This window comes from Elephas maximus, chromosome 8, assembly GCF_024166365.1.
Source record: "Elephas maximus indicus isolate mEleMax1 chromosome 8, mEleMax1 primary haplotype, whole genome shotgun sequence".
Lineage (NCBI taxonomy): Eukaryota > Metazoa > Chordata > Mammalia > Proboscidea > Elephantidae > Elephas > Elephas maximus.
The window spans coordinates 41,962,483-41,988,605 of record NC_064826.1 but is presented as its reverse complement, the minus strand read 5'-3'; the positions used below and the strand labels follow the sequence as shown (position 1 = coordinate 41,988,605).

Sequence of the window (26,123 nt, the reverse complement as noted above, 5' to 3'; positions counted from 1 at the left end):
AATTACTGAAATGTATACTAAGTTCTGAGGTTAAAAGTCTAAGTGTCTGCACTGAAATCCAGGGACTGAAGACAAATAAATTGGCAGGCCTCGCCTTATTGTGTAGCCTTTCATATTTTCTGTTATGTTAGAACCTTAGTTTCCGCATCTATAAAATGGGAAGATAATCGAATCCGCCTCATAGAGGTGTTGTGAGGATTAAATGAGGAAATGTTTGTAAAGTCCTGGCACATGCTTGTAAATGTTCATTTTTCCAGTCATGAGCAACTCCAGGGTAGGAACAGAGTCTTAGTACCCATGATACATATTTTGTGCCTGGCACATAAGAAGCATCCAGTGTCTATTTGTTGAATGGAAGAAGGAATATTGGTGGACATCAACTGTTTCGACACAAATACAGATTGTAGAAGAGCTGTTCTTCCTCTCCCTCCCCCATCTGATTCCTACTGACTCATGAAAAAATAATACTGATTAGCAAACTACTCTCTAGCTGATTATGCTCTCATTTAACAGAATAATTAATTTCCTAGCAATTGAATCTGCTCATAGATATAAAATCTATATTGTTTTCCTCAAACCAGCCTTATAAAGTACAGGTAACTGATTCCTGACAGATCTTAATACAGTGACCAAAATTAGCCTTTGGTCCCCATAATCGGGGGCTTATTGTTACGTATACTTGGTGAGTAGGTGACCACTCTCTTAATGTGAGCTGGGCAGTTGGCTGTGGTCCCAAATCTCCATATGGCTCTCCAGTTCGCAGTGAGATGCAAGTGGCATATGGGACACAATAAATATTGGTTAAGAAATTGCATGGAGGAGTCCCTGGGTGGTACAAGTGGTTAATGTGCTCAGCTGCTAACTAGAAGTTTGTAGGTTCAAGTCCACCCATGGGTACCTCAGAAGAAAGGCCTGGTGCTTTTTCTGAAAAATTAGGCATTGAAAACTCTATGGAGCACAGTTTTATTCTGACACACATAGGGTTACCATGAATTGCGGCCCCCATGAGTCAGAGTCAACTGGATGGCAGCTGGTGGTTTAACTGCATGGAAGGAAGAAGAGAAGGGAGGACGGGAGGAAGAAATGAAGGGAGGATATTAGCATCCTCGTAGCAGAGGGGAAAGCTCACCAAGGTGAGGGGAGCCTGAAGGTGTGGTAGTAGGTGGTAACACAGCCTAGGAAAGGGGAGCTAGCAAACAAAGCAATCTAGTCATATACATAATATTGCCTCAGGCTGGCCCAACTGTAATCTGAACATAAAGGATCAGTTTTCCAGGTGGAGCGAATGGGTGTGACTATGAAATTCCCTTACGTTTTCTAATTCTCTATTTCTGTTTCCTTTTCTCTGTCTCCTTTAACTCAAAAATCTTGCATGCGGCAGTAGCTGGGCTCAACGCCATCTTCTCTGTTGCTTCCTCCCTGATTGCTTTGCTTCCAGTTCCCTGTCTCCTCTTCTTTGTTTCAGAGCTTCTATTCTTCACTTCGGCCATGCCCCAGCTGTCTCGACAGAGAATTCACTGGTCATCTAATCAAACCAGAGAGTAGCCCCACCCCCTCAGCCTCTCTCCTGACTATCTTAGGAGAGCTTTTGGGCAGTGAAGGTAAAGTTTTTGAAGCTTCTTTTTCACCCCTGGTATTGCCTAGTCACTCTACAGTCGCCATTAAGAAACTGCCGTGGGGCAGAGCTGGGAGCCTGCTCAAAGCCTACATCCGTGGAAATGGCACAGGAAGCAGGAGACACAGCCCCACCTCTCGACATGCTAATGTGACATTTCGAATTTGTAATATGATTGGTAAATTTATTTTCTCTGAGACTTCCGTGGGAACCATGTGCTGTAAGTACAAAGTGTTACCAGGATTGCTAGTATGGCTGCTGCTTCAATAATTCAGAAGAATCGGATATGACATCATTAGAGCCGTGAGAATTTATTTTCCAAGAATATCACAATGATCTGTTATTGGGAGAAGGGAGGTGGTCATTGCTTCTTGGTATGGCAAACAACTAGAAGTTTGGTCCCCTGAATTGACACGAAGACTATAGGTCTATAATATATCCTGAGACCCTGGGTGTATAAATGGTAGAGTGCTCAACTGCTAACTGAAAGGTTGGAGATTCAAGTCCACCCAGAGGAGCCTTGGAAGAAAGACCTGGCAACCTACTTTAGAAAAAATCATCCATTTAAAACCCTATGGAGCACAGTTCTGCTCTGACCCACAGGAGGTCACCATGAATCAGCTCTGACTTCACAACAACTGGTTACTGGTAATATATCCAAATGAAAGTCAGGTCAAACTGGCTTTACTTTAGCAGGCTCAGTTTCCACGTTTTCTTTAGCTTCTCTGCCATAAACCGAACCAAACCCATTGCTGTCGAGTTGATTCCAACTCATAGTGACCCAACAGGACAAAGCAGAACTGCCCCATAGAGTTTCCAAGGTCGTAATCTTTAAAAGGAAGCAGACTGCCACAGCCTTTTCCTGCAGAGCTGCTGATGGGTTCAAAGCACTGACCTTTTCGTTAGCAGCCAAGCGCTTAACCTCTGCACCACCTGGGCTCCTTTCTGCCATAACTACTGTATTCATTTTCCATTTTTGTTCACTTCTGTATAGTTTTAGCAAATAATTCTCATTTCTCTCAGCAGTATTGAGCAGGAGGGGGAGGCAGGGAGTCATCAAGTATGCCTGTGAATGGGCCTCTCACACACCTTTAGCGAGCTGAAGAAGGAGGATGAGCCCTGTTCATGTGAGGTGTGTGTCTTTCAGATTGCTGGCATCCTCTCGGCTGTGATTGTGATGGTCGCCATTGTTGCCCTGGGGAAGCTGCTGGAACCCCTGCAGAAGGTATAACCCTGCTTCTGCGAACACTGATTGAATAATTTCCCTTCACTGCTTCTGAAACCAGAGAAATAACAGGAGATTTACAAATCATCACATCGTCACATGGAAAGCCATTCGCCTGAATAACACAACCTTCCCTGTCTCTCTTGGCAGTCGGTGTTGGCAGGTGTTGTGATCGCCAACCTGAAAGGGATGTTTATGCAAGTGTGTGATGTCCCTCGTCTATGGCGGCAGAATAAGGTTGATGCTGTAAGTCACCTACTGTTCGTTTTTCTCTGAAAAAATACTTTGGTGTTTATGCCTGCTGCCATATCACTATGTCTCCTTTTCTCCTAAATATTGTTAGCGCTTTGAGAACCCCAAAACAAAATAAGAATTGTGTGGATAAACCAAAGCAGAAGTCTTCCACAGGAACTGTCTTTTGTGAGATTCCTGTATCTCTGCGAAGATCCATGTCTAGCAAGACTCCCATCTGAGGCTTATTCATGCACTCCTGGCCTTCTAAAGCCAAAACACAAATAATATTTTTAAATACTGAAATTTAGAAGAACAAGCAAAAACAAAACACAAAACAATGCAAGAACAAAAATTAAAGACATAAACTCATGCCGATGATAATTCTGACCAAAGTAACCTTCATAGCTATTCTGAGAATTTACTGAAATCAGAAGGTAAATCCTTTAGAGTTTCACTCTGATTTAAACCAGGACCGATAAAAAGGGTGAGAAAACTTTCTGTATGCCAATACAAAAAGATCTCTAAGACAAACCATAATATGAAAAAGAGACCTATGCAGAGTGGAATAGTGTGTATAATATGATAAGAGGTGGGAATATAAGATACGCTGTATAGTCATATTTACTTACATTTGCAAAAAGAAATGCTTAGGAAAAGCATACATACGTACATACAAATAACAGAGGACACAAATAGGCAGGAGGATGGGGACTTGGTGGAGAGGAGAGAGGTTTTTCCAGTGTACGTTGTCTTAAGTATTATTTCCTTTTGAACCATGTGAATACACTACCTATTCAAAAATTAAAAAAAAAAAAAAGAAATGACACAGTTGGTCTTTATTCGGAAGGCTAATTTCCATTTTATGTAAATGTGAAACAAATAAAGTCAAAATGTATTTTTAAAAGGCCATAATTTGTTCTTAGATCATTGATCTTACTATTTTTACAGGTAGTCTCTCACCTGTTGATGATACCTGATGAATTAACGTAATTGTTTCATTTCTATCTTTTCGTAGGTTATCTGGGTGTTCACCTGCCTAGCATCCATCATTCTGGGGCTGGACCTCGGCTTACTAGCTGGCCTTATGTTTGCATTACTGACTGTGGTCCTGAGAGTTCAGTTGTGAGTAATATAAGAGACTCACATTTTCCCGTCGACAGGAAAATATACCCTGACCTTTCTTATATCATTTCGATAAGTGTAGTGAGACCATATTTCATAAAGTTGTTGTTAGCAACTCCAACTCATGTTGATATTAAGTACAACAGAAAGAAATGCTGCCCAATCCTGTATCATCTTCATGACCATTGATCATGAGACAATATTCTGTTGTGATTCATAAGGTTTTCACTGACTAATTTTCAGAAATATATCGTCAGGCCCTTGTTTTCTAGTCCGTCTTAGTCTAGAAGCTCTGCTACAACCTGTCCACCATGGGTGACCCTGCTGGTATTTGAAATAACAGTGACATAGCTTCCAGCATCATAGCAACATGCAAGCCACCACAATATGACATACTGACAGATGGATGATGGGTATTTCATAATAAACAAAAAAAACCCATTGCCATCGAATCGAGTCCGACTCATAGCGACCCTATAGGACAGGGTAGAACAGTCCCACGGAGTTTCTAAGGAGTGCCTGGTGGATTTGAACTGCTGACCCTTTGGTTAGCAGCCACAGCACTTAACCACTATACCACCAGGATTTTATAATAGTTATTATCTATTGAGTGCTTCTATGAATTAAGCATACAACATTTTACATGTGATATATTTAATCTTCAGAAAAAATGCTGTGAATAGGTTTTATTATCTCATTCCACAGGTAAGAAAACTAGAGCTCAGAAAGGTTAAGAACCTTGCCTAAGCTCACATAGCTAGTAACTGGCAGAGCTAGGATTTGAACCCAGGTCTATCTCACCCCAAAATCCATGCACCAGTCACATGCTCTACTGCCATGCTGTCCTTTGAAGTCATTGTGAGACTAAAAGACTCTGATTATTTTGTAGTTTCTTCTTCAAATGAGATGAAGTATATGGGGCCATGGCCCAAGGCTTGGGAAATGACAGTTGCTCAATATATTTAGCTCCTTTTCTTCTTTTGAGGCTAAGAGGTCACCAGTTCTGTAACCCAGAACAGGAGAACTTTACAACAGTTGACTCTAGGCAAAATTTGTTCAAATCTGCCACATAAGGCATATACCAAATAAACTGTAAGACAAGCTACACAATTATGTGAAGTAGGATAATTAGATCATATGCAGAGGGAAGCAGCAAAGACATGATTCAAAGAACGGGAAACAACCTGTGAGGAAAAGTTGGGGGCCTGTAGCTGGGTTTTTGTTGTTGATTTTGTTTTGAGTCTTGAAAGGGTTTAGGTATGTGCCCTCTGGGGCTAACGTGGGAACACAGTCTCTCCTCACACTTCCATGTCTTCCCAGACTTCTGGCCCCTTCTCTGCCTGCCCTGGGGCCATGAAGGACCAAGAAACCTGGAAAGACATCAACTCAGAAGTCTTCAGCTTAGCACAAGCCTCCCTCTCCTGCCCCACAAACCATTTCTCCCTCTTGCCCTCTTTCCTTACCCTGGCATGTTAGTGTTTACCCAAAAGGCTTGTGTTTACTGCCTCAACACCCTAAGTGGTTACCCAGAGGCCTAAAAGAGTTCACAAACTCCCAAAGTGCCCAATTTGCTGCTAGGGGATGACTTAGAAACTACTCAGAGGATGCTACATCTCACACTGCTTATTCTTGTGGGTGTGTGGTTGAGGAGAGAAGAGTATTATATAGAGACTGTTTTTTTTTTGTTTAGCTTATGAGCTTTAAGTTAAAAATTGGCATAGCAATGCGGACTGAAGAGAAATCGGTGGCATAATTTAGCTGTTGATTTGGTAACTAGGCTTTGATCCAACAAAAAGCAGTATCCTCTACGGTATTTAATTTCCTGTAATTATAATGAAGATCCAGAGAGCGCATTTTCAAAAGTACCCCAAACAGATACCCTTTCTTCACAAATTGTATTTAGCATTTGCCCCTAGTCACACTTGAAGAATCATGGAATTTACCTGATTGCATCAGGAACAGGAAATCAACAGTCTGGTTGACAGAAAGACTAATTTGATGGCCAACAGACTCTCCATACTTGTCAGGAAGTTATCATCATCCACAAGTGAGTGCCAGGCACTGAAGTCCCACAGGTTAAAGACTGCACTGCCACTCACCCCCAGGGCGAGGGTGAACCTTAGTTCACTTGCCTATAAAATGAAGATAATACTAGTGACCTTTCAGGATTATAAAAAACCAAGCCTGTTGCCATGGAGCCAATTCCGACTTGTGGCGACCCCATGTGTTACAGAGCAGAACTGCTACATAGGGTTTTCTTGGCTGTAATTGTTACAGAAGCAATTTGCCAGGCTTTTCTTCCTCAGAGCCCCTGGGTGTGTTCCAACTGCCAACCTTTAGGTTAGCAGCCGATCACAGACTGTAGCGCCTGGGGACATTTTCAAGGTTATGATGGGCCTTAAATAAGATTAAACATATGTGAAAGCATCTTGTTTATCCTATAAACTGTTATGCATGTGAACGTGCGATGCTTATTATTTCTCTCAGCTATCAGAAAAGAGTCACGGTTCGTCCTTCTCCCCCGCTTCCACACAAACACCAGCTGTTCATTTCAAAGTTAGCTACAGGAAAATGTCATCTGCAATGAAGAGGGAGTCCAAAAACACCAGAATGATGGGCTCTTTAATATCTTATTTCTTTTAACTTTTTATTCCAAAATATGCCTGTTTCAGAAAATCCTGACTTCATTTTTCTTCCTTTAGTCCCTCATGGAGCAGCCTTGGAAGCTTCCCTAACACAGACATCTACAAAAGTACCAAGGTTTACAAAAACGTGAGTGCTTTTGTGAGACATTTGCTGGACTTGGGTTTGACTAGCCTGGAATTTCAGGAGCTGCGTGTTCTCTTTTAGCCTATTAGGTACAGGTGGCCAAAAGGGAGACCCTGTCATATCATAAAAGTCCATGAGACCATTGAGACTATCATGGACTTTTGATCCAACATGCCCTCTGGTATCCAGGATTTATATAAATTTTATCCATGCTAATTGAATGTCACTAATCTTTGGAGCAGGCCATTTTAATGTAAAACCATTGTAAGAGGGGATTTTAAAAAATAGGCAATTAGATTATTTCCAGAAGTTGAATCAGAATTCTGTTTCTCTGCTATGTGAATCTTATCCTCTATGAAATTGTCTGAAATCCCTGTAAGATTTTCTTCATTCAATTCTAATAAGAAACTTTGTTTTCTGTCACTAAGAACCTTATTTGACATTTTGTTTTATCCTTGGAATATGAAAATGTAATATATAGTATTTGTTGTTGTTGTCAGGTACTGTCAAGTCAGTTCCAACTCATAACGACCCTGTGTACAACAGAATAGAACACTGCCTGGCCCTGTACCATTCTCACAATCATTGTTACGCCTGAGCCCATTGTTGCAGCCACTGTGTCAGTCCATCTCATTGAGGGTCTTTCTCTTTTTCACTGACCTTCCACTTTACCAAGCATGATGTCCTTTCCAGGGACTGATCCCTTCTGATAATATGATGAAGTCTCACCATCTCTGCTTCTAAGGTGTATTCTGGCTGTACTTCTTCCAAGACAAATTTGTTTGTTCTTTTGGCAGTCCATGGTGTATTCAGTATTGTTCTCTAACACCATAATTCAAAGACATCAACCCTTCTTCAGTCTTCCTTATTCATTGTCCAGCTTTCACATGCGTATGAGATGATTGAAAACACCATGGCTTGAGTCAGGTGCTCCTTAGTCTTCAAGGTGACATTTTTGCTTTTTAACACTTTAAAGAGGCCTTTTGCAGCATTTGCCTGATGCAATGTGCTGTTTGATTTCTTGACTGCTGCTTCCTGGGTGTTGATGGTGGATCCAAGTAAAATGAAATCCTTGACAACTTCAGTCTTTTCTCTATTTATCATGTCGCTTATTGGTCCAGTTGTCAGGATTTTTGTTTTTATATAGTATAGGAAATGAAAACAAGGAAGCTAAATGTCCCAATAGTGGGCCGTGCTCTCTGCAAATAAAATTTGCTTCATGACCACTACAGGAATATATTAAAAACAAAAATGAAAAAGCAATGAACGAAAATACCATTATAACAAAAAATGGTTTTTAAAAGCAAAAAAAAATTTTTTTTTTTTGTTTTTTGTAATATTTGGGCCCTAGGAAATAGTAGACTAATTCTACCATAACTTTAGAAGATGTCGAACACTAAACCTGTCATTTCAATAGGCGCTATTTTATTTATTTCCACAATCTATCTCATTTATATTGAGCCAACTGCCTTCAAAAGCTAAAAATGCTCCTGGAGAATCTTTTGGCCCTGGAGCTAGGCTGAGTTGGAGAGTTTTAGGTTCTAGACTCAGTCTTGGTGGGAGCTTACCCACACAGCCTCTCGGAGGCTCAATTTTCTCATTTGAAGGGGCTGGTCTAAAAATGCTATGCTTTCTAGAAATCACAGACTAGAAAAGTCTATGCTTCTATAATTTCACGGTTTCTACTTTTGGTTTGGCTACTGTGTGTCAGAATACAAACAAACAGATGACATCATACGCCTCAGTTTTCACAAATCTTCTTAGCTTTTGCTACTCTTTGCTAGTTAACATTTTAGGAGAATTTTAGCAAAATGAAGAGTGCTAGTGGCATGAACTTGAGGCAAATCATGTCACCATTCTGAGCTTCAGTTTCTGTATCTGGAAATGAGAGGGCTGAACAAATGGCCTCCTAAGGCCCGTTCTAACTTTGACCCTCTACCAGACTGTGACTTGTTGGGGTCCAGGAACTTTGGCAACTGAGGTGAAGCCCCTATTCAAGGAAAGCTGAGTGCAGCTGCATAATCCTCTGAGTGATTGTGAGTTGCCAGAAATGTAACTGAATATTTGAAATCTTAAATTGTGTAACTTCAGACTTTTTTTATTGTGATAAATATATAGGTAACAAAACATTTGTCATTTCAACAATCTTCTCATCAGATCTTTTTTTTTTTAATGTGTATGTTAGATTGCAGAACCTGAAGGAGTGAAGATTCTTAGATTTTCTAGTCCGATTTTTTATGGCAACATCGATGGCTTAAAAAAGTCTATCAAATCCACAGTAAGTATTTTATCCTTAGAAATTTGGATTCTAACCTCCGTTGAGACTTCACTCATTCATGGGTTTCCAACTAGGAGTAAGACTTTATGCCTTGTTCTGTTTGTGCTGGGCATTAAGAATTATAACATAACATCCTTGCCCTCAACTTAAAATCTATATGGGGATAGAAAAAAAATCTCTGCAGCAATAACTATGCCAGATAGCAATTCTAAAGATGCCTCCAGGCAGAATGTCTCCCAAATAAATAGTTGTAGTGAGTGTGTGGGAGTTTGGGGCTGATCAAGGAAAAAGATATGACCATGAAATAGCAGCACTGCACAAAAAGCTATTTATCAGGGCTGACACATTGACAGCTACATGCAGGGGGCAGTCCCCTACAGCAGAAAGTCTTCCAGAGGCAAACAGCGAGGAAGCCACCAGAAGGGAAAGAGGGCAAGGAAATCCCTGGAGAAGAAGAGAAGGGAGAGGGAGCGTACATGTGCCTATGTGATGTCCTTCTCCAGCAAAATGGGGAGTCTCTGGGTCTGATAGCTCCAAGGACAGCAGCAGCTTGGGGGTCCTTATAACTACAAAGTTTTATCTTATTTATGGCTAGCAGATGTTGGGTGCAGTTTCATGTAGTATGTAAAGCAGGCAGTCTTTAAGTGACTAAACATCTGCTCATTTGGGCAATTTTATTTATTTATATTTTTTATTGTGCTTTTGGTGAAAGTTTATAGCTCAAGTTAGTTTCTCACACAAAAATTTATACACATATTGTTATGTGACCTTAGTTGCAATCCATACAATGTGACAGCACATTCCCCCCTTTGCATCCTGGGTTTCCTCTGTCAATTCAGCCAGCTCCTATCCCTTTCTGCATTCTCATTCCACCTCTGGACAGGAGCTGCCATTTAGTCTCATGTATCTACTTGAACTAAGAAGCACATTCTTCACGAGTATTATTTTATGTTTTGTAGTCCAGTCTAATCTTTGTCAGAAGAGTTGGCTTCTGGAACGGTTTTAGTTCTGGGTTAACAGAGAGACCGGGGGCCATGTCTTCTGGGGTTCCTCTAGTCTCAGTCAGACCATTAAAAGTCTGGTCTTTTTAACGTGAATTTGAGTTCTGCACCCCACTTTTCTCCTGCTCTGTCAGGGACTCTCTGTTGTGTTCCTCATCATGGTGGTCATTGGTAGTAGCTGGGCACCTTCTAGTTCTTCTCGTCTCAGGCTGATGGAGTCTCTGGTTGATGTGGCCCTTTCTGTCTCTTGAGCTAATATTTTCCCTGTGTCTTTAGTGTTCTTCATTCTCCTTTGTTTCAGGTGGGTAGGGACCAATTGATGCATCTTAAATTGCCGCTTGCAAACTTTTAAGACCCCGGACACCACTCACCAAATTGGAATGCAGAACATTTTCCTAATAAACTTTGTTATGCCAGTTGACTTAGATGTCCCCGAAACCATGATTCCCCAGACTGCCGCCCCTGCTACTCTGTCCCTCGAAGTGTTTGGCTGAGTTCAGGAAACTTCTTAGCTTTTGGTTTAGTCCAGTTGTGCTCACTTCCCCTGTATTGTGTGTTGTTCTTCCCTTTACCTAAGATAATTCTTGTCTACCATCTAGTTAGTGAATTCCCCTCTCTCTCCCTTCCCACCCTCGTAACCATCAAAGAATGCTTTCTTCTGTGTTTAAACCTTTTCTTGGGTTCTTATAATAGTGGTCTCATGCAATATTTGTCCTTTGGTGACTGACTAATTTCACTCAGCATAATGCCTTCCAGATTCATTCATGTTGTGAGATGTTTCTAGGATTCATCATTGATCTTTATCGTTGCGTAGTATTCCATTGTTGGAATATATCATAGTTTGTTTATCCATTTAGTTGTTCTACCTCTGTGTTAGTTTAGGCAGGTAGTGTGTTTCTAGAAATTTGTTGTGCATTTCCTCTAGGTTTTCAAATTTGTTGGAGTACAATTTTTCGTAGTATTCTGTTATGATTCTTTTAATTTCAGTTGGTTCTGTGTGATATCACCCATCTCATTCCTTATTCAGGTTGTTTATTTCCTCTCCCGTTTTTTTTTGTTTTGTTTTGTTTTTGTTGTTGGTTTGGCCAGTGGTTTATTGATTTTGTTGATATTTTCAAAGAATCAACTTTTGGTCTTGTTAACTCTTTTGTTTTTCTGTTCTCTATTTCATTTAATTCTGCTCTAATTTTTATTATTTCCTTTCTTTTGATGCCTGAGGGCTTCTTTTGCTGTTCTTTCTGTGTTTGTTCGAGTTGTAGGATTAATGTTTTGATTTTGGCCCTTTCTTCTTTTTGGATATGTGCATATAAATTGACCTCTGAGCACTGCTTTTGCTGTGTCCCAAGGTTCTGGTAGGATGTGTTTTCATTCTCATTTGATTTTGTGAATTTCTTTATTCTGTCCTTAATTTCTTCTATAACCCAGTAGCTTTTGAGCAAGGTGCTGTTCAGTTTCTATGTATTTAATTTTTTTTCCGGTATTGATTTATACCTTTACGGCTTTATGGTCAGAAAAGACGCTTTGTAATATTTTGGATTCTGTTAAGTCTTGCTATGTGACCTAATATGTGGTCTGTTCTGGAGAATGTTCCCTGTGCAGTGGAAAAGAAAATATACTTGGCTGCTGTTGGGTGGAGTGTTCTGTATATGTCTATGAGATCAAGTTGGTTGACTGTGGCTTTTAGATCTTCCGCGTCTTTATTGAGCTTCTTTTTAGAATTTATGTCCTTTACTGAAAGTGGTGTGTTGAAGTTTCCTACTATTATTGTGGAGCTGCCTCTTTCTCTTTTCAATGCTGTTAGAGTTTGTTTTATGTATTTTGGAGCCCTGTTGTTGAGTACATAAATATTTATTATGGTTATGTCCTCCCGGTGTATTGACCCTTTTTAATCATTATATAGTGTCCTGCCTTATCCTTTGTGGTGGATTTTGCTTTAAAGTCTGTTTTGTCAGAGATTAATATTGCCACTGCTGCTCTTTTTTTGGTCGTTTGCTTGATATATATTTTTTCCATCCTCTTGAGTTTTTGTTTGTGTCTTAAGTCTAAGGCGTATCTCTTGTAAGCAGCATATAGACGGATTGTGTTTTTTTATCCATTCTGCCACTCTTTGTCTCTTTGTTTGTGCATTTAGTCCATTTACATTCAGCATAATTATTGGTAGGTATGAGTTTAGCACTGTCATTTTCATGTACTTTTTTGTGTATTGTTGACAGTTTCTTTGTTCTACTTAATTTTCTGTGCTGAGTCATTTTTCTTTATGTATTTTCTTTTTCATTGTTGTTGATTTTGTATTTGCTGAGTCTATAGGTTTGCTGTAAGTTGGAATTGACTCGATGGCAATGGGTTTGAGTTTTTTTTAACGTTTTTCTTATTTTTTATTTTGACGTGTAGGATTATTAGTTTCCTTTGTGGTTACCTTAATATTTACCTCTATTTTTTTAAGTTTAAACCAGTCTTTTATTTCTTTATATTGCCTTGACTTCCTCTCCATATGAAAGATCTGTGACTACATTATTTAGTTCCTCTTTTTTGTTTTAATGTTGTCATCTTTTATATACTAACATCTCTGTTTCCCTGTTTTAGCTTTGATTTATTTTTGTGACTTCCCTATCTGGGTTGATACCTGGTTGTTCTGTCCTGTGTTCTAGTCTTGGGTTGTTATCCGATATCATTGATTTTCTCTCCGGAGGATCCCCTTTAGTATTTCCTGTAATTTTGTCTTGGTTTTTACAAATTCCCTTCACCTCTGTTAATCTGTTAATACCTTAATTTTGCCATCATATTTGAGAGGCAGTTTTGCTGGCTATATAATTTTTGGTTGGCAGTTTTTTTCCTTCAAGGTTTTGTATATGTCATCCCATTGTCTTCTTGCCTCCATGGCTTCTGCTGCATAGTCAGAGCTTCATCTTTGTGCATGACTTTTCATTTATCCCTAGCTGCTCTTAAATTTATCTATCTTTGGTTTTGGCAAGTTTGATTACAATATATCTTGGTGGCTTTCTTTTGGGATCTACCTTGTATGGGATTCGATGAGCTTCTCGGATAGATATTGTCTCATCTGTCATGGTATTAGGGAAGCTTTCGACCAACAAATCTTCCATAATTCTCTCTGTATTTTCTGTCATCCTCCCCCGTCCACTTGTAGATTATTCCTCTTGATAGAGTCCCACATAATTCTTAGAGTTTCTTCTTTTTTCAAATTATTTTATCTGATTTTTCCTAAAATAAATCAGTGTCAGGTGCTTTATCTCCAGTCTCACTAATTCTGACTTCCATTGCCTCAATTCTGCTCCTTTGACTTTCTGTTGCGTAGTCTAATTCTGAAATTTTATTGTTAATATTTTGAATTTCTGTTTGCTGTCCCTCTATGGATTCTTGCAGTTGTTGAATTTGTCATTATACTCTTGTATAACCTTCTAAAGTTCCTCTGTTGCTTTGTCTGTGTGTTCCTTGGCTTGGTGTGTATTTTGCCTGATCTCCTTCCTGATCTCTTAAAAAGCTCTGTATATAAATCTTTTGAATTCTACCTCGGTAATTCCAAGACTTTCTCTTCCTCCAGGAGGTTTGTTGGCTCTTTCTTTTGGTCGCTTGCTAAAGTCATCATGGTCTGCCTCTTTATGTGATTTGATATTGGCTGTTTTCTGTGAGCTATCAATAAGTTAATATATTTATTTATTTTATGTTTGCTTACTGTGTCCTAGTTTCTTCTTTTCTTTTTTGGATATTCCTAAATAAGTTGGTCATGTGAGCTACTTTGATTATTGGCATCTTTGAAGCTCTCACATCCTGTCACCAGTTGGTTAGAGCTCTTACTAGGCATGTGGACCCAGGAGTTCATTAATGTTTCTCACGTGGATTCAGCTTACATGTCCAGGTTGTCAGTCACCAAGTATGTGGTGCAGGTTCTCACCTACAGTCCTAGGTAGACAGAGGTGATTGGAGTAGGCACAGGTATCTGGCTGCAGTAGGGGCTTATGTACTAAGCAAGGTAGAAGGCTGACAGCTGCCCCTGAGTGCCCAGGTAGAAGGTGTGTTCCTGTTCCCTAGAGTGCCTAGGTGGGTGGGTTTTGCAGCTGGGCTTTGGGCACCCAATGTTGTTGGCTGTAAGGACTCGGAGGCACCACCTAGTCCTGGACCTCTGTCACAGGTGGCTAGATGGGGTGGGTGGAGCCACCAGTGCTCAGATCCCTGATGTGGGTAGGTGAAGACCCTGCTTAAAGGGCAGGGTGGTATCAAGTGTCGTGAATCTGCCACTTCCCTTAGCTGAAAATAAAAACAAAAATAAACCAAACCTGTTGCTGTTGAGTTGATTCCAACTCATAGCAACCCTAAAGGATGAAGTAGAGCTGCCCCGTGGGGTTTCCAAGGAGTGCCTGGTAGATTCAAAGTGTCAACCTTTTGGTTAGCAGCCATAGCTCTTAACCACTGTGCCACCAGGGTTTCCAGCTGAAAATAGGCTTCAGGTATATACCCTGTTGTACCGTGGTAATGAGGGCCTATGCTGTTGAAATCCACCCATACAGGTCTAGGTAGGAGTGAAAGATACCCAGAGTCCGTGGACCCCTTATGCCTGTGCCTAGGCAAAGGGGCTGTGCCTGTCCTGAGACCCTGCTTAGCAGATTATTTTTTCCTGTTTGTTAATTTGTTCCATCTCCAAAGCCAGGAGAGTGGCTCAGGATATACAATAGGTCCTACTTTCAGGTCGGGGGCACAGCAATTGCTGAAGCTGGACCGAACCCAGAGCAGAGTGGTGAGGGGGCAGTTAAATGGGAGAGAGGTACTTCTCAGAGGGGGAACAGTTTTTAGATCCCATTCAGTAGATTAGACACTTTCACTTAACTTTTCCTGATTCCGCCACACTTCTCCCTGGTTCTGGAGGCTTGAGCAGACTCTCTGCTGCTCGTTGTTTCCTGATGTGGAAAACACATCCTGAGGGCTACTGCTTGCCTCAGCCCTCAGTCATCAGCCGATCCAGCCTACAGGGTAGCGGCCAGGTCAAGTCCGGCAAATCCTCGCTGCTTCTGAGCTGTCACTACCTGCCCCTGCCACTCAGTCTGACTCCTAAACTTTGTCTTTGATGTTCAGGGCTCTTAGATTGTCATATATAATCAGTTCACTTGTTTTTTTGGGTCTTAAAAAAAAATTTTTTTTTTTTTTTTTGTTGTAAGAGTGGCCACAGGAAGCATCTGACTACTCAGCCATCTCGGCCTTGCTTATTTGGGCTATTTTTGAAAAAATTGGATGTGTACAAATTTGAATTTGATGCTGGCAGGCTTTTGGGGGGCTAAAAGACCTCAGCCTGCTATGAAGAAATAAACAACCTGTGGCCAATACACAGAGACCATCTTTGGCTCATTTGTAGAACAGTATATAGACGTTAGGAGTCCCTGAGTGGTGCAGTTAATGGGCTTAGCTGCTAATCGAAAAGATGGTTCGAGTTCACCTAGCAGTACCTCCGAAGAAATATCTGGCAATCTGCATCTGAAAAATCAGCCACTGAAAACCTTATGGAGCACAGTTCTTCTAACACACATAGAGTGGTCATGAATTGGAATCGACGCTATGGCAACTGGTAGAATAGGTGTTAAGAGTTTAAAAAAGGCAGAAATCTGTGTTAGCTGGACTGACCAGGCTTTGGGTGGCAGTTGGGTGGAAGGAAGGAGATTATCTTGGGTGTTAGAGAACTAAGTGAGCTGAGAGGAGGAGGTGGGGACATTTATATAGGGCAGAGTTGCCCAGTTGGAGTAAACAGCAAAACATACTAGTTTATGTAAACAAGAAATTCTGGTCTTGAATGCTGTTCTCCACTTCAGATTTGGAGTTTACCTGTATGTCAGTATTTTCCTAAGTGAGTTCCAGGGCATACTGGCTTAAGAGGAATATTTATAGATTTTGGAATAACAAAAGGGTTCTGTAATGTCAAGGAAATTTGGAAAACACAACCCTAAATCGAAAGAGGTTATTTTTTTGCTGTTTTGCATTGTTTTTTTACTGTCTTGAATACTTTAACATCCTAATGTATTCCCTGAACCTCTGGGAGTGGGGTGGGTGGGGTAGGGTGTCCTGGTAGTGGAAAGGAATCTGCTCCATCAGACGTCAGAATTCCTTTTTTGGCAGAATATCTTTTTGAGAAATAACCTTTCTAGATTAAAATTGTCATTAATGAGTATTAGAAACCAGACATTTTAAGTAACTTGACATTTATTTCCAAAGGTTGGATTTGATGCTGTTCGAGTGTATAATAAGAGGCTCAAAGCACTGAGAAAGATACAGAAACTCATCAAAAAAGGGCAGTTAAGAGCAACAAAGGTGAGACAACATCTTACTTTTTCTCCTTCAATTCTTTCTTTTCTCTGATGAAAGCAGTTAGAAGGTCTAAAATTAAATCTACCCCCTTTAGTACCCAGAAGTGCATGAGCAGGTGACATATATATAATGGAGAACAGCTGGGCTGTTCTTGTATGCAAGAGGGAATGGGAGGAAATAAAATGAAATCATCAGAGCTCCCTGGAAACACAGAGTATGATATATATTTTTTTAATCACAAACAGTATATGCATTACTTTTTCAATTTTATTGTTTATTTTTAAATATACTTTATTTTTGTTGAAAATCTAAACAATAGAACATACACCAATTCAACAGTTTCTACATGTACAAATTTTGACACTGATTACATTCTTCAAGTTGTGCAAGCATGCTCACCCTCCTTTTCCAAATTGTTCCTCCCCAATTAACATAAACTCATAGCCCCCTAAGCTTCCTATCTAACCTTTTGAGTTGCTGTTGTCAATTTAAAATTTTGTTTTTATTGAAAGAAATGAAATAAGTGCTAACTCAATGCCAGAATATTACTCACAATAGAAGGCACTAAGTTCATAAACTTTTACAACCATTCCCTTTTATTCACATTCTCCTGTCAGTGTGTCTCTTGGCAAAGTTCCACAATCTTCCAGAAATTAACACTGACTAATCTTCCACAATCTTCCAGAAATTGTGGCTCCTGTGTTCTTTCGTTTTTCTTCCTAGAGAATATCAAAGTTTGACCTGAAGTAAACCTCATTTCTTGAGAGTTCATCCCCTGATATTTTGCTTAATAAGGAACTGAGTGTAGGACTTTTAAGTCATTTGAAGTGAATTGTTCAAAGACATTCCAAATATCGTTGGTAATTAAGTTGGCAGTGTTTTCCTTGTTTAGAATGGCATTATAAGTGATGCTGGTTCATCGAACAATGCTTTCGAGCCTGATGAAGATATTGAAGATCCAGAAGAACCTGAAATCCCAACCAAGGAAATAGAGATTCAAGTGGATTGGAATTCTGATCTTCCAGTCAAAGTGAATGTTCCAAAAGTGCCAATGCATAGCCTCGTGCTTGACTGTGGGGCTGTGTCTTTCTTGGATGTTGTTGGTGTGAGATCATTGAGAATGGTAAGGTCCTGGTTTTTAAAAGTATAGGTTTGGAGCTTTGGCGATGGTAAAATGATATGGGTTGCACAGGTTTGCAAAAGGGTGAATGCATGGGCTCTGTAATTTTTTTAGGTGAATGCTTTTGTAATAGAGTGTACTATTTTAGAGCATGGGCTCTGGAGCCATACTACCTGGGTTTGAATCCTGGCTCTGCCACTTACTAGTAGAGCAATCCTGGGCAAGTCATTCAGTCTGTAGGGACCCCAATTTCTTCATCTGAAAAATGGGGGTAGCGATGGTATCTTCACAGGGTTGTTATGAAGATTAAGTAAGGTAATAGATATAAAGAGTTTAGAAAACTATCTGACATATAGTCACTCCTCAGTAAATATTAATATGATGGATTTTTTTTTTCTGTGAATACATAGAAAATAGAATATGAAAACAGGGAAAAGTGGGCAAAAGTTTGTGTTAAGTATGATGTTTCTTTTGTTATGTGAACAGCAGCAGGATAAGGAGTACCAGGTACATGGTAAGACTGGAAAAGCCAGGCATTATTAAGCATTTGAGCAGAAAGCAGGTATGAAATCTAGGAAGTCAAAGCAACAGTTGAGGGGCATGTAGCATAGAAATATTCATGGTATCAGAAATCCAGTTATGCAAGCTTCAGTTCATTAATTCTTTCAACAAATAGATACGAAATGGCTAGTATGTACTAAGCACTCTGCCTGGCAAGGGAGACTTAGTGATGAAGTAGCCATAGTCCTTACTCTCATGAGACTAAGCAGTCTAGAGGGGAAGGTGGACAGTAAGTAAGTAATCTTATTAATAAGAATGTATTAAGTGCATTCTTAAGGAGAGTGTCACCAGAAGTGTCAAGTTTAGGTAAAGTTTCAGTTTTAAAAAAAAAGCAGTTGCTATCAAGCCCATTCCAACTCATGAGTAAAACTGTTCTCCACTGGGTTTTCAGTGGCTGGTTTTTCATAAGCAGATCACTAGGGCTTTCTTCTGTGACACCTCTGGGCAGACCTGAACCTTTAGACTTTCAGTTAGCAGCTGAGTGTGTTAAATGATTGCACCATCCAGGGACTCCTAAGGTTCACTTAGCGTCAAGAAAAGTAAGGCAGAAAAGTAAGCAGTCCAGTGCACCAACAATCATATGTAGTAATATGAAACTGACCGCTAACTGATGTTTAGTTTAGCAGGGAGCCTCTTGCCTACCCTCTGCAAGAGTAGGAAATGAGTCCACAGTGTGGGTACTAGGTAGGTAAGGTAAATGAGTGATTGTGTTTGGTGAAAGGATAGGAGAATAGGCTGCCTGGTTCTGTTCCAGTTCTCTTAGTAGACCCCTTTATTATCTCTTTTGAGAACACACTCCTGTTGTTCCTTGTGCATTTCCTCTGTGCATTGGCTCAGACCCATTGTTGATCCCATTGCCGTTGAGTTGGTTCCAAATTATAGCGACCCTATAGGACACAGAAGAACTGTCCCCATAGGGTTTCCAAGGAGCAGCTGGTGGATTCAAACTGCTGACCTTTTGGTTAGCAGCTGAGCTCTTAACCACTGTGCCAAATGGTTTAATGAGTTACTTTTGGGGAGAGTCTTGAAATATGTAATGTCGTAGTGTTTTCCACACATTGCAAGTAATTGCTATCAAATGCTAGAATGACTGTTATAAAACTAAAGAAAGTTTCAAATTTTATAATTGAATAGAGGCCTTGTTTTCTCCCCCCAGAAGTTTCTATTTCAATTCTATTATTGCCCATAACTCTTGTGTCTTGATTTTTTTTTAAATACAGTTTTTATTTCTAAATAGTTGTAGCTGAAATAATACAAAGAAGTCCCATGTACCTTTACCCTGCTTACCCCAGTTGTAACATCTTGCAAAAGTATAATATAAAATCACAATCAGGATATTGACATTGATACATTCAAATTACAGAGGCCTTGGTTTTTAGGTCAGTTTTTACATTCCAAACCTTGTGGCCACACATACACCCCATATCTCTTGCACTCAAAGCTGTAAACTCATGCTCTTTTCTCCAATCAGCAGGGGATATCTTAGGAAGCCTCCTGTCCTTTCCTTCCTTTCTCAAATATTTATTAAGTATCTTTGTCCTATAGGGTACTTTGCTATAGATGTTGCCACCTCTTCAGATAACTGTCATTTCATCCCTGATCACACCATTATTATAGGTGGAAAACCTCTATGTGTTTTCCAGTAATGAACTTTCTTCCAATGACAAACTATCCTCCAATAATGAACTTACCTCAAAGACCTGATTAACCATGAAAGTACTGAAGTTTATCCTGAGCAAGTAATTGGGTGCTACTGAATTATGGACAAATGAAATTACTCATTGTTACAAATTCTTCCCTTTTTTTAAAAAGATTGTCAAAGAATTCCAAAGAATTGATGTGAATGTGTACTTCTCATCGCTTCAAGGTAAATGCATATATGAACATATCTGTCTAAAGATTTTCCCTAAGGCCCTTTCCCTCCCTTGGAATGTGGGCGCATATCTGAGGGCCTTTTCTCACCTAGGAAGACCTTACTTCTAATTTGTGCCATAGAGCTGGTAATGCATGGAAATCTATGTTCTGACAGCTGTGCAGGATCAATGGGGAAATCTTATCATGGGGAGAGCAGAGCTGAAGATGACTTAGATCCTTAGAACAAGAGGATCCTCAAGGGTGTGAGTCTATGTGTCTGTCTGTGTATGAGTGTATGTGTGTAAGAAAATACTGATGCGTAGAAGCAGAGCCTGAGATGGGGAATTCTTGTACAAGTGATTTACTGAGAGAGCGCTCTCTGGAGAAAAATACATGGGAGGGGAGTGGGATAGGGCAGGGGAAGAAGCTGGGCAAACACATGGTTTCAGAAGTCTAGCCTCAGCCTGATTCCACAGGGAACCCCACAGCAGAAAGAGTACCAGAGGGTTATCTCTTCTTGAGGCCTTTGTACCCTCCTATCAGTCATTGGCTGCAGGCTACCTGTATGTGGCCGTGTAACCTCCAGGCTGTCTCAGGTGCGGCAGCTCCCATAGGCCTAGGAAAACTCTCCAGAAGAGGGCACAGCTGTGAGCCACTAGCAGCCAGGCACACAGCAGTTGGAGGATGGGGGACCAGCCTAGCCAGGCAACATGATAGGGTACCAAGACTGTCCACTCCAGCCAGTTATGGTATAACCATTCTATGTGCTTCTGGAAAAGAAACTCAGTTTAGAGCAGGATCACATTTTGGAAATAAAAGAAAGAAAAAAACTAAAAGGAAGAACTATAAAAATATAGTATTGGTTGATGTTAGAAAAATACATTTTCCTAGAAACTAACTGAACATTATGTGTCTCTTTCTTTTGAAGACCATGTGATAGAAAAGCTGGAGCAATGTGGTTTCTTTGATGATAACATTAGAAAGGACATTTTCTTTTTAACTGTCCACGACGCTATACTCTATCTACAGAGCCAGGTTAAATCCCAACAAGTTCAAGATTCCATTTTAGAAACGGTAAACATTTAACCTTTTTACATATATATCTTTCCTAAACTATCATGATTTCTGTAGATGGTAAAAATTACACAAACCTAGGTTTAAATCCCAGCCTAGCTGCGAAATTTGTCGGATATCTGCTTTACTTCTTAGAGCCTCAGTTTCCTCATCAGTAAAATAGGAGTGAAAACATTTATCTTGCTAGGTAGATGTGAGGACTAAATAAGAAAATTTATAGGGGAAGACCTGTTAGTACCTAGTAAGTAATAGTTCTACAATATGTAGTTTTACTAATAAAAGTAGGCATTAGCTGTAATGCCTTTTCTGAATATGGCATTGGATCTTGGGTCTTCTATGATTTGTGTACACAAATGACAGCTTAAATTCTCAGCAGCCTGGAAACCCCTGAATTACAAATGTCTTTAAATAGGACCCAACAAGCCATAAGTAATCTTTGAAATAGGAAAAAAAAAAAAAAAAGCCTATGAATAAGCCCCAGAGTTAATTTTTCCCCCCAAAATGGAATAGACTTCAGTTGCTAATAGGCCTCCTTATTTTGTGAGCTATCCCATCAAATACCCAGAAGAGTATTTGATCTGGTTCATTGGTCTGGGCCTACTGGTGGGCCTGGTATAAGAACCTCATTTCTCATGGATCCTCTCACAGTGAATTTGGGTAACAAAAATAAATACTTTTTAAAATATAATAACAATAATAATAGTGACTCCAGTGACTTTAGTGCATTATATTTTAAATTGCTTCCCTTTTTTCCAAAACAAGGATAAGTAGATCCTTATTGTAGATTGGAAGTTACCATCTGAAGTAAAACAAATTTAGAAAACAATAGTACATTATTCTTTTCAGGTGTTTTTAGTGAAGAGATTGTTCTGTTTAATGCTTGTGGGGTAAACTGTAGCCCTAAACACCAATATGTGGATCTTAAATACAAAAGAGGGAAAAAGAAAAGTAGTAAAGCCACAAATCTCGAAAGAAAAAAGCCACATGCAAGCTGCTCAGATTTGATGTTAGTCTCATCTTTGGAAACTCATAAACCTTTTAAATTCTCTAACTGGTAGGTGATAACTACAACAAAGCAGGATCATATAAAGCAGCCAGAAAAGATCCCACATTAAAAGTAAAATAGAACCAAGGTGTTAAGAAGTTTTTTAACATGAAACTAGGTATTTTGCTGTTTGTTTACACCCCATTCTCATTCAAGATCTCAGGCCATGAATGCCACAAAAACCACTAACCAAGAGTGTACCCACCAGGTTAAATTACATCTTGTTTGCAATCAGGGAGGCACTGTGAATGCCTAATGGATTTTTTGACCCAGAACAAATGTTAGACTGAGTAAAACTGAGTGCTTGTATTAATACACTTAGTGGTTCACTGGATATTGAGTATAGCTGGTGACCTGTCAGGTGAGAAGCCTTATACTTCTGAGTACTTGGTGTCTAGCACAAAGCCCTATGCATGGTAGATGTGTGGTAAATGACGACATATCTCTACCTGTGGTACTTTCATTTTCTTTACGTAAGGTCATTTGTGTATTATGGATATTGTAAATGCAGAGTTATGACCCTCTCCCTACCCCTTTATTTTGCCATTGCAAGGACTATCCCAAAACTAACCCAACTTGTAGTTACCCCTAGATTCTAACTTTAATACTTTATTCTCATTAATTTCCACACTAGCAAAGAGAATTGAGTTAATCTATTTTGTAAGATAAACACAGCTAAATTATACTTCAAAATATCACTCTTACCTTGGTATGTATTTGGAGTTGCTTTGGTAATGTCCTTCTTCAAGCATGAGACAAAGCCTGGGTAGTTGCTGGTTTCCACTGTGTAGAAGATTCAATTGCATAGTATTCTCAAAAAGCAGATTTCCTGAATAACCACTTTGGTCCATAGGCATTGGCTTCATCTCCAGTGAAAGTTCATCTTGGGACTGTTTGTTGCCATCCACAAGCCCTTCACTGTGTCTTCGTTGCATGTTCGATGCTGTACTAAGTGCTCTTGGCTTAGCCATTGAAGGAGAAGCGCTATCAACTGCTAAATCATTTAGGCAGAGGGGAATGACTTGTAAGAGGCACACAATTAAGAGGTTGGGAAAGAGAGCCAGAAAGGAGTTTAGATAATGGAGAACTCTGCCAGTTCACACTTGAATTGGGGAAAAAAAAAAAATATATGGGATAGGGAAAATTCAAAGAACAGGAAATCTGAAGAGGATTCTGATGTATGTAGATTATAGATGAGAGCCACTATCAAAGCTACCAGTCTCTTTCAATGGCATATCAGGTGGGTTGATGCTATTATATTTACAATAAATACTCTCTGTATTCTCTTTGTCAAGATAACCCTCATCCAAGACTCTAAAGATCCTCTTGAATTAATGGAAGCAGAGTTAATTGAAGAAGAACTTGATGTTCAGGATGAGGTATGATCATTACTTCCTAAGAAAATAATTTTAGGTTAAATCTTGAATAAATAGGATAATACAAACAGTAAACATATGATTAAGAACTGGGAAAATAATTTAAAGGAAATACCAAAAGAATGGCTTCATAGATGGGGAAGAAAGGCCTGCAGATCTACTTCCAAAAAATCAGCTACTGAAAACCCTATGGAGCACAGTTTTACTCTGACACTCATGGGGCCACCATGAGTTGGAATCAACTCGAACAGCAAGTGGTAATAGCCACTTAGTGGATTGAGATCTGCCTTCTGTAGCAAAAGAAACTCTCTCACTGAATACCTCTTTAAACATGTGAGAATAGCTTTCTTATCTCTACCAGACTGTCCTCCAGGCAAGACTCCTCCCATTCCCTCTATCATTACTCACAGTTGTGCAGTTTGTCAGTGCTTTTCTGGCCAAGAAGGGGACACTCCAGTTGTGGTCAGGCCAGTATGAGATTATGCAACTATGATCTACCTTGATCTCATCAAGATACTTCTATTTTACTGCAACTTAAAAAAGTGTTAGTTTTCATAATAGCTACATCAAACTATTGGCTTCAGTTGAGCAGGGGTCAAGTAAAGACTTGAACATTTTCACACAAACTGTGGTGCCCCTGGGTTCCCCATTTACATTTATGTGATTGGTTTTTGACCCTAGTGCAGTACTACATATATTTCTGCTAGATTGCATGTTGTGATTCCAGTTTATTGACATAGTTTTGAATTCTGAACCTGTCATCTAGCGTGTTAGCTATCCACCCCAACAAGTGTCATCTGCAAGTCTGATAAGCATGTCTCTTCTGCCTTTTTCCAGGTCCTGATAAAAATGTTGAAAAGAATAACTTTTGAACTCCTAGAGGAAAACCAGACAGATGGGGTGACAGGCAGGGACTGTTTTTGTGGAGGAAATAAATTGCTGGAGTGAAAGTCAGACCTGCATCTTAGCTTAGTGAGCCCAGGAAAGTCATTCTTAATGAGCTGAGAAGTCTTTCCAGCTTTAGTAGCTAATAAATGGCTATATGCATATAGGGCTGACTTAGTTTGAGTAAAAACTCATATATCAAAATTGGAACTTAAGAAATTGCCACACTATAGAAGTATTTATTGACTGCCCTATAAAAGGATTCATGGTAGAGCTCCTGTAGATAGTGAGGCAGTTTTCAGAGTAGTTTTAAGGGAATGGGCCTGGATGCTGTCATGATTCTGCCACTTACTGGCTGTGAAGTCCAGGGCAAATTACTTACCCTGATTTCATTTTAGATTCTTCATGTAAAATAGAAATAATAATACAGTGTTGCAATTAAAGTATGACAAGGTACAAAATTAAATTTTACTTTACTTGTATTGTGATGAGATACACCTAACATGAGCAAACGTAAGCAACCAATGCTATTAAAACGTGTATGTAAAAAAGATAATGCAGACTTGAGAACTCAGTTGCATCAACACTTTGTTTCCTCTTTGCTTCCACAGGCTATGCGGAGGCTTGCTTCCTGAGAGAGAGAGAGTGGGCTCAAGGAGATCACCATGAGCAGGGACTGTGAAGCAAAATTTCCCCACCCATGTCATTCTATGCAAACGTTTTCTGCTTTGACAATTTCTTTGGACTTGAAACACTCATTCTTTTTCCATTAGATTTTTAAAATCTTTGTCCCCACCCCCGCCTTAGCCATTGGAAGAGGAGCACTAAGATTGTTTCTAGGCTTTATTTACAAAATGTGCAAAATGGTTGAAGAAAATTATCAGGTAATGTAGCAATGTCCAGGATCTGCTGATGTCATAATACGCCACTGACCTCCACTGACAGATTAGGGGGTATCAGAGTATCTTGTTCAGTTGAATTCGCCCCAGGAGTAAATACTTAAAGCAGCAGCCCCAGTGGGCAGGTAAGTCAGGAATAACTAATCATAAGGAAAAATCGATTTCTGGTTGACCTTGACGCCCAGGAGCTGCACTGACCCCAGTACAAGGTCACATTAAGTAAGTAAATACTGAAACCAATTATAAATGCATCAATTAGTAAAGCCTTCAAAATAATTTTTTGGCAAATTAATGAAAACTTTAAAAAACATGTATGTGTGGCTACTTCTTAATAATGAAGTGTTATTATGTGTGATCGGATACATAACCGGAATTCAGAATCAATGAAATGGTTCACTTAAAAGGTACAGAACAGGACCGATGTATTTTATAAACATTGATTCAGAGAAGTAAAGAGATAAGGAGATATTGTGCCCCATGGAAATCATATTTTGATATAATAAAAACGAATCACAATTGAAATAAAAGAACGTATATGACATCCCCTCTAGCTTAAAAATGCAGTTTTAATTTTAGTCCTTAGAAATGATCATTGCATGAAGGTATATGTAGTGGTAAAAATCCACTGGCATCAAGTCAATTCATTCCAACCCTTATTTCAACCCTGTATGACAGTGGAACTGCCTCACAGGGTTTCCAAGGCTGTAAATCTTTGAGGAAGCAGACTGCCACATCTTTCTCCCAAGGAATGGCTGGTGG

At 39.6% G+C, this 26,123-nt stretch overlaps 1 protein-coding gene across 1 annotated transcript in view; it reads left to right on the top strand.

Moving 5' to 3' along the window:
* SLC26A4 (solute carrier family 26 member 4) overlaps positions 1-25,253 on the top strand; it is a 59,894-nt gene extending 34,641 nt beyond the window's left edge. The window contains exons 10-20 of the mRNA XM_049893060.1: positions 2,763-2,840; positions 2,991-3,086; positions 4,090-4,196; positions 6,899-6,968; positions 9,151-9,243; positions 16,458-16,553; positions 17,443-17,673; positions 20,044-20,098; positions 21,014-21,159; positions 23,500-23,583; positions 25,077-25,253. Of these exons, the coding sequence (XP_049749017.1) occupies positions 2,763-2,840; positions 2,991-3,086; positions 4,090-4,196; positions 6,899-6,968; positions 9,151-9,243; positions 16,458-16,553; positions 17,443-17,673; positions 20,044-20,098; positions 21,014-21,159; positions 23,500-23,583; positions 25,077-25,100 (1,080 nt within the window). The 3' untranslated portion in view covers positions 25,101-25,253. The remainder of the gene's footprint in view (positions 1-2,762; positions 2,841-2,990; positions 3,087-4,089; positions 4,197-6,898; positions 6,969-9,150; positions 9,244-16,457; positions 16,554-17,442; positions 17,674-20,043; positions 20,099-21,013; positions 21,160-23,499; positions 23,584-25,076) is intronic.
* Positions 25,254-26,123: the final 870 nt, after the last annotated feature.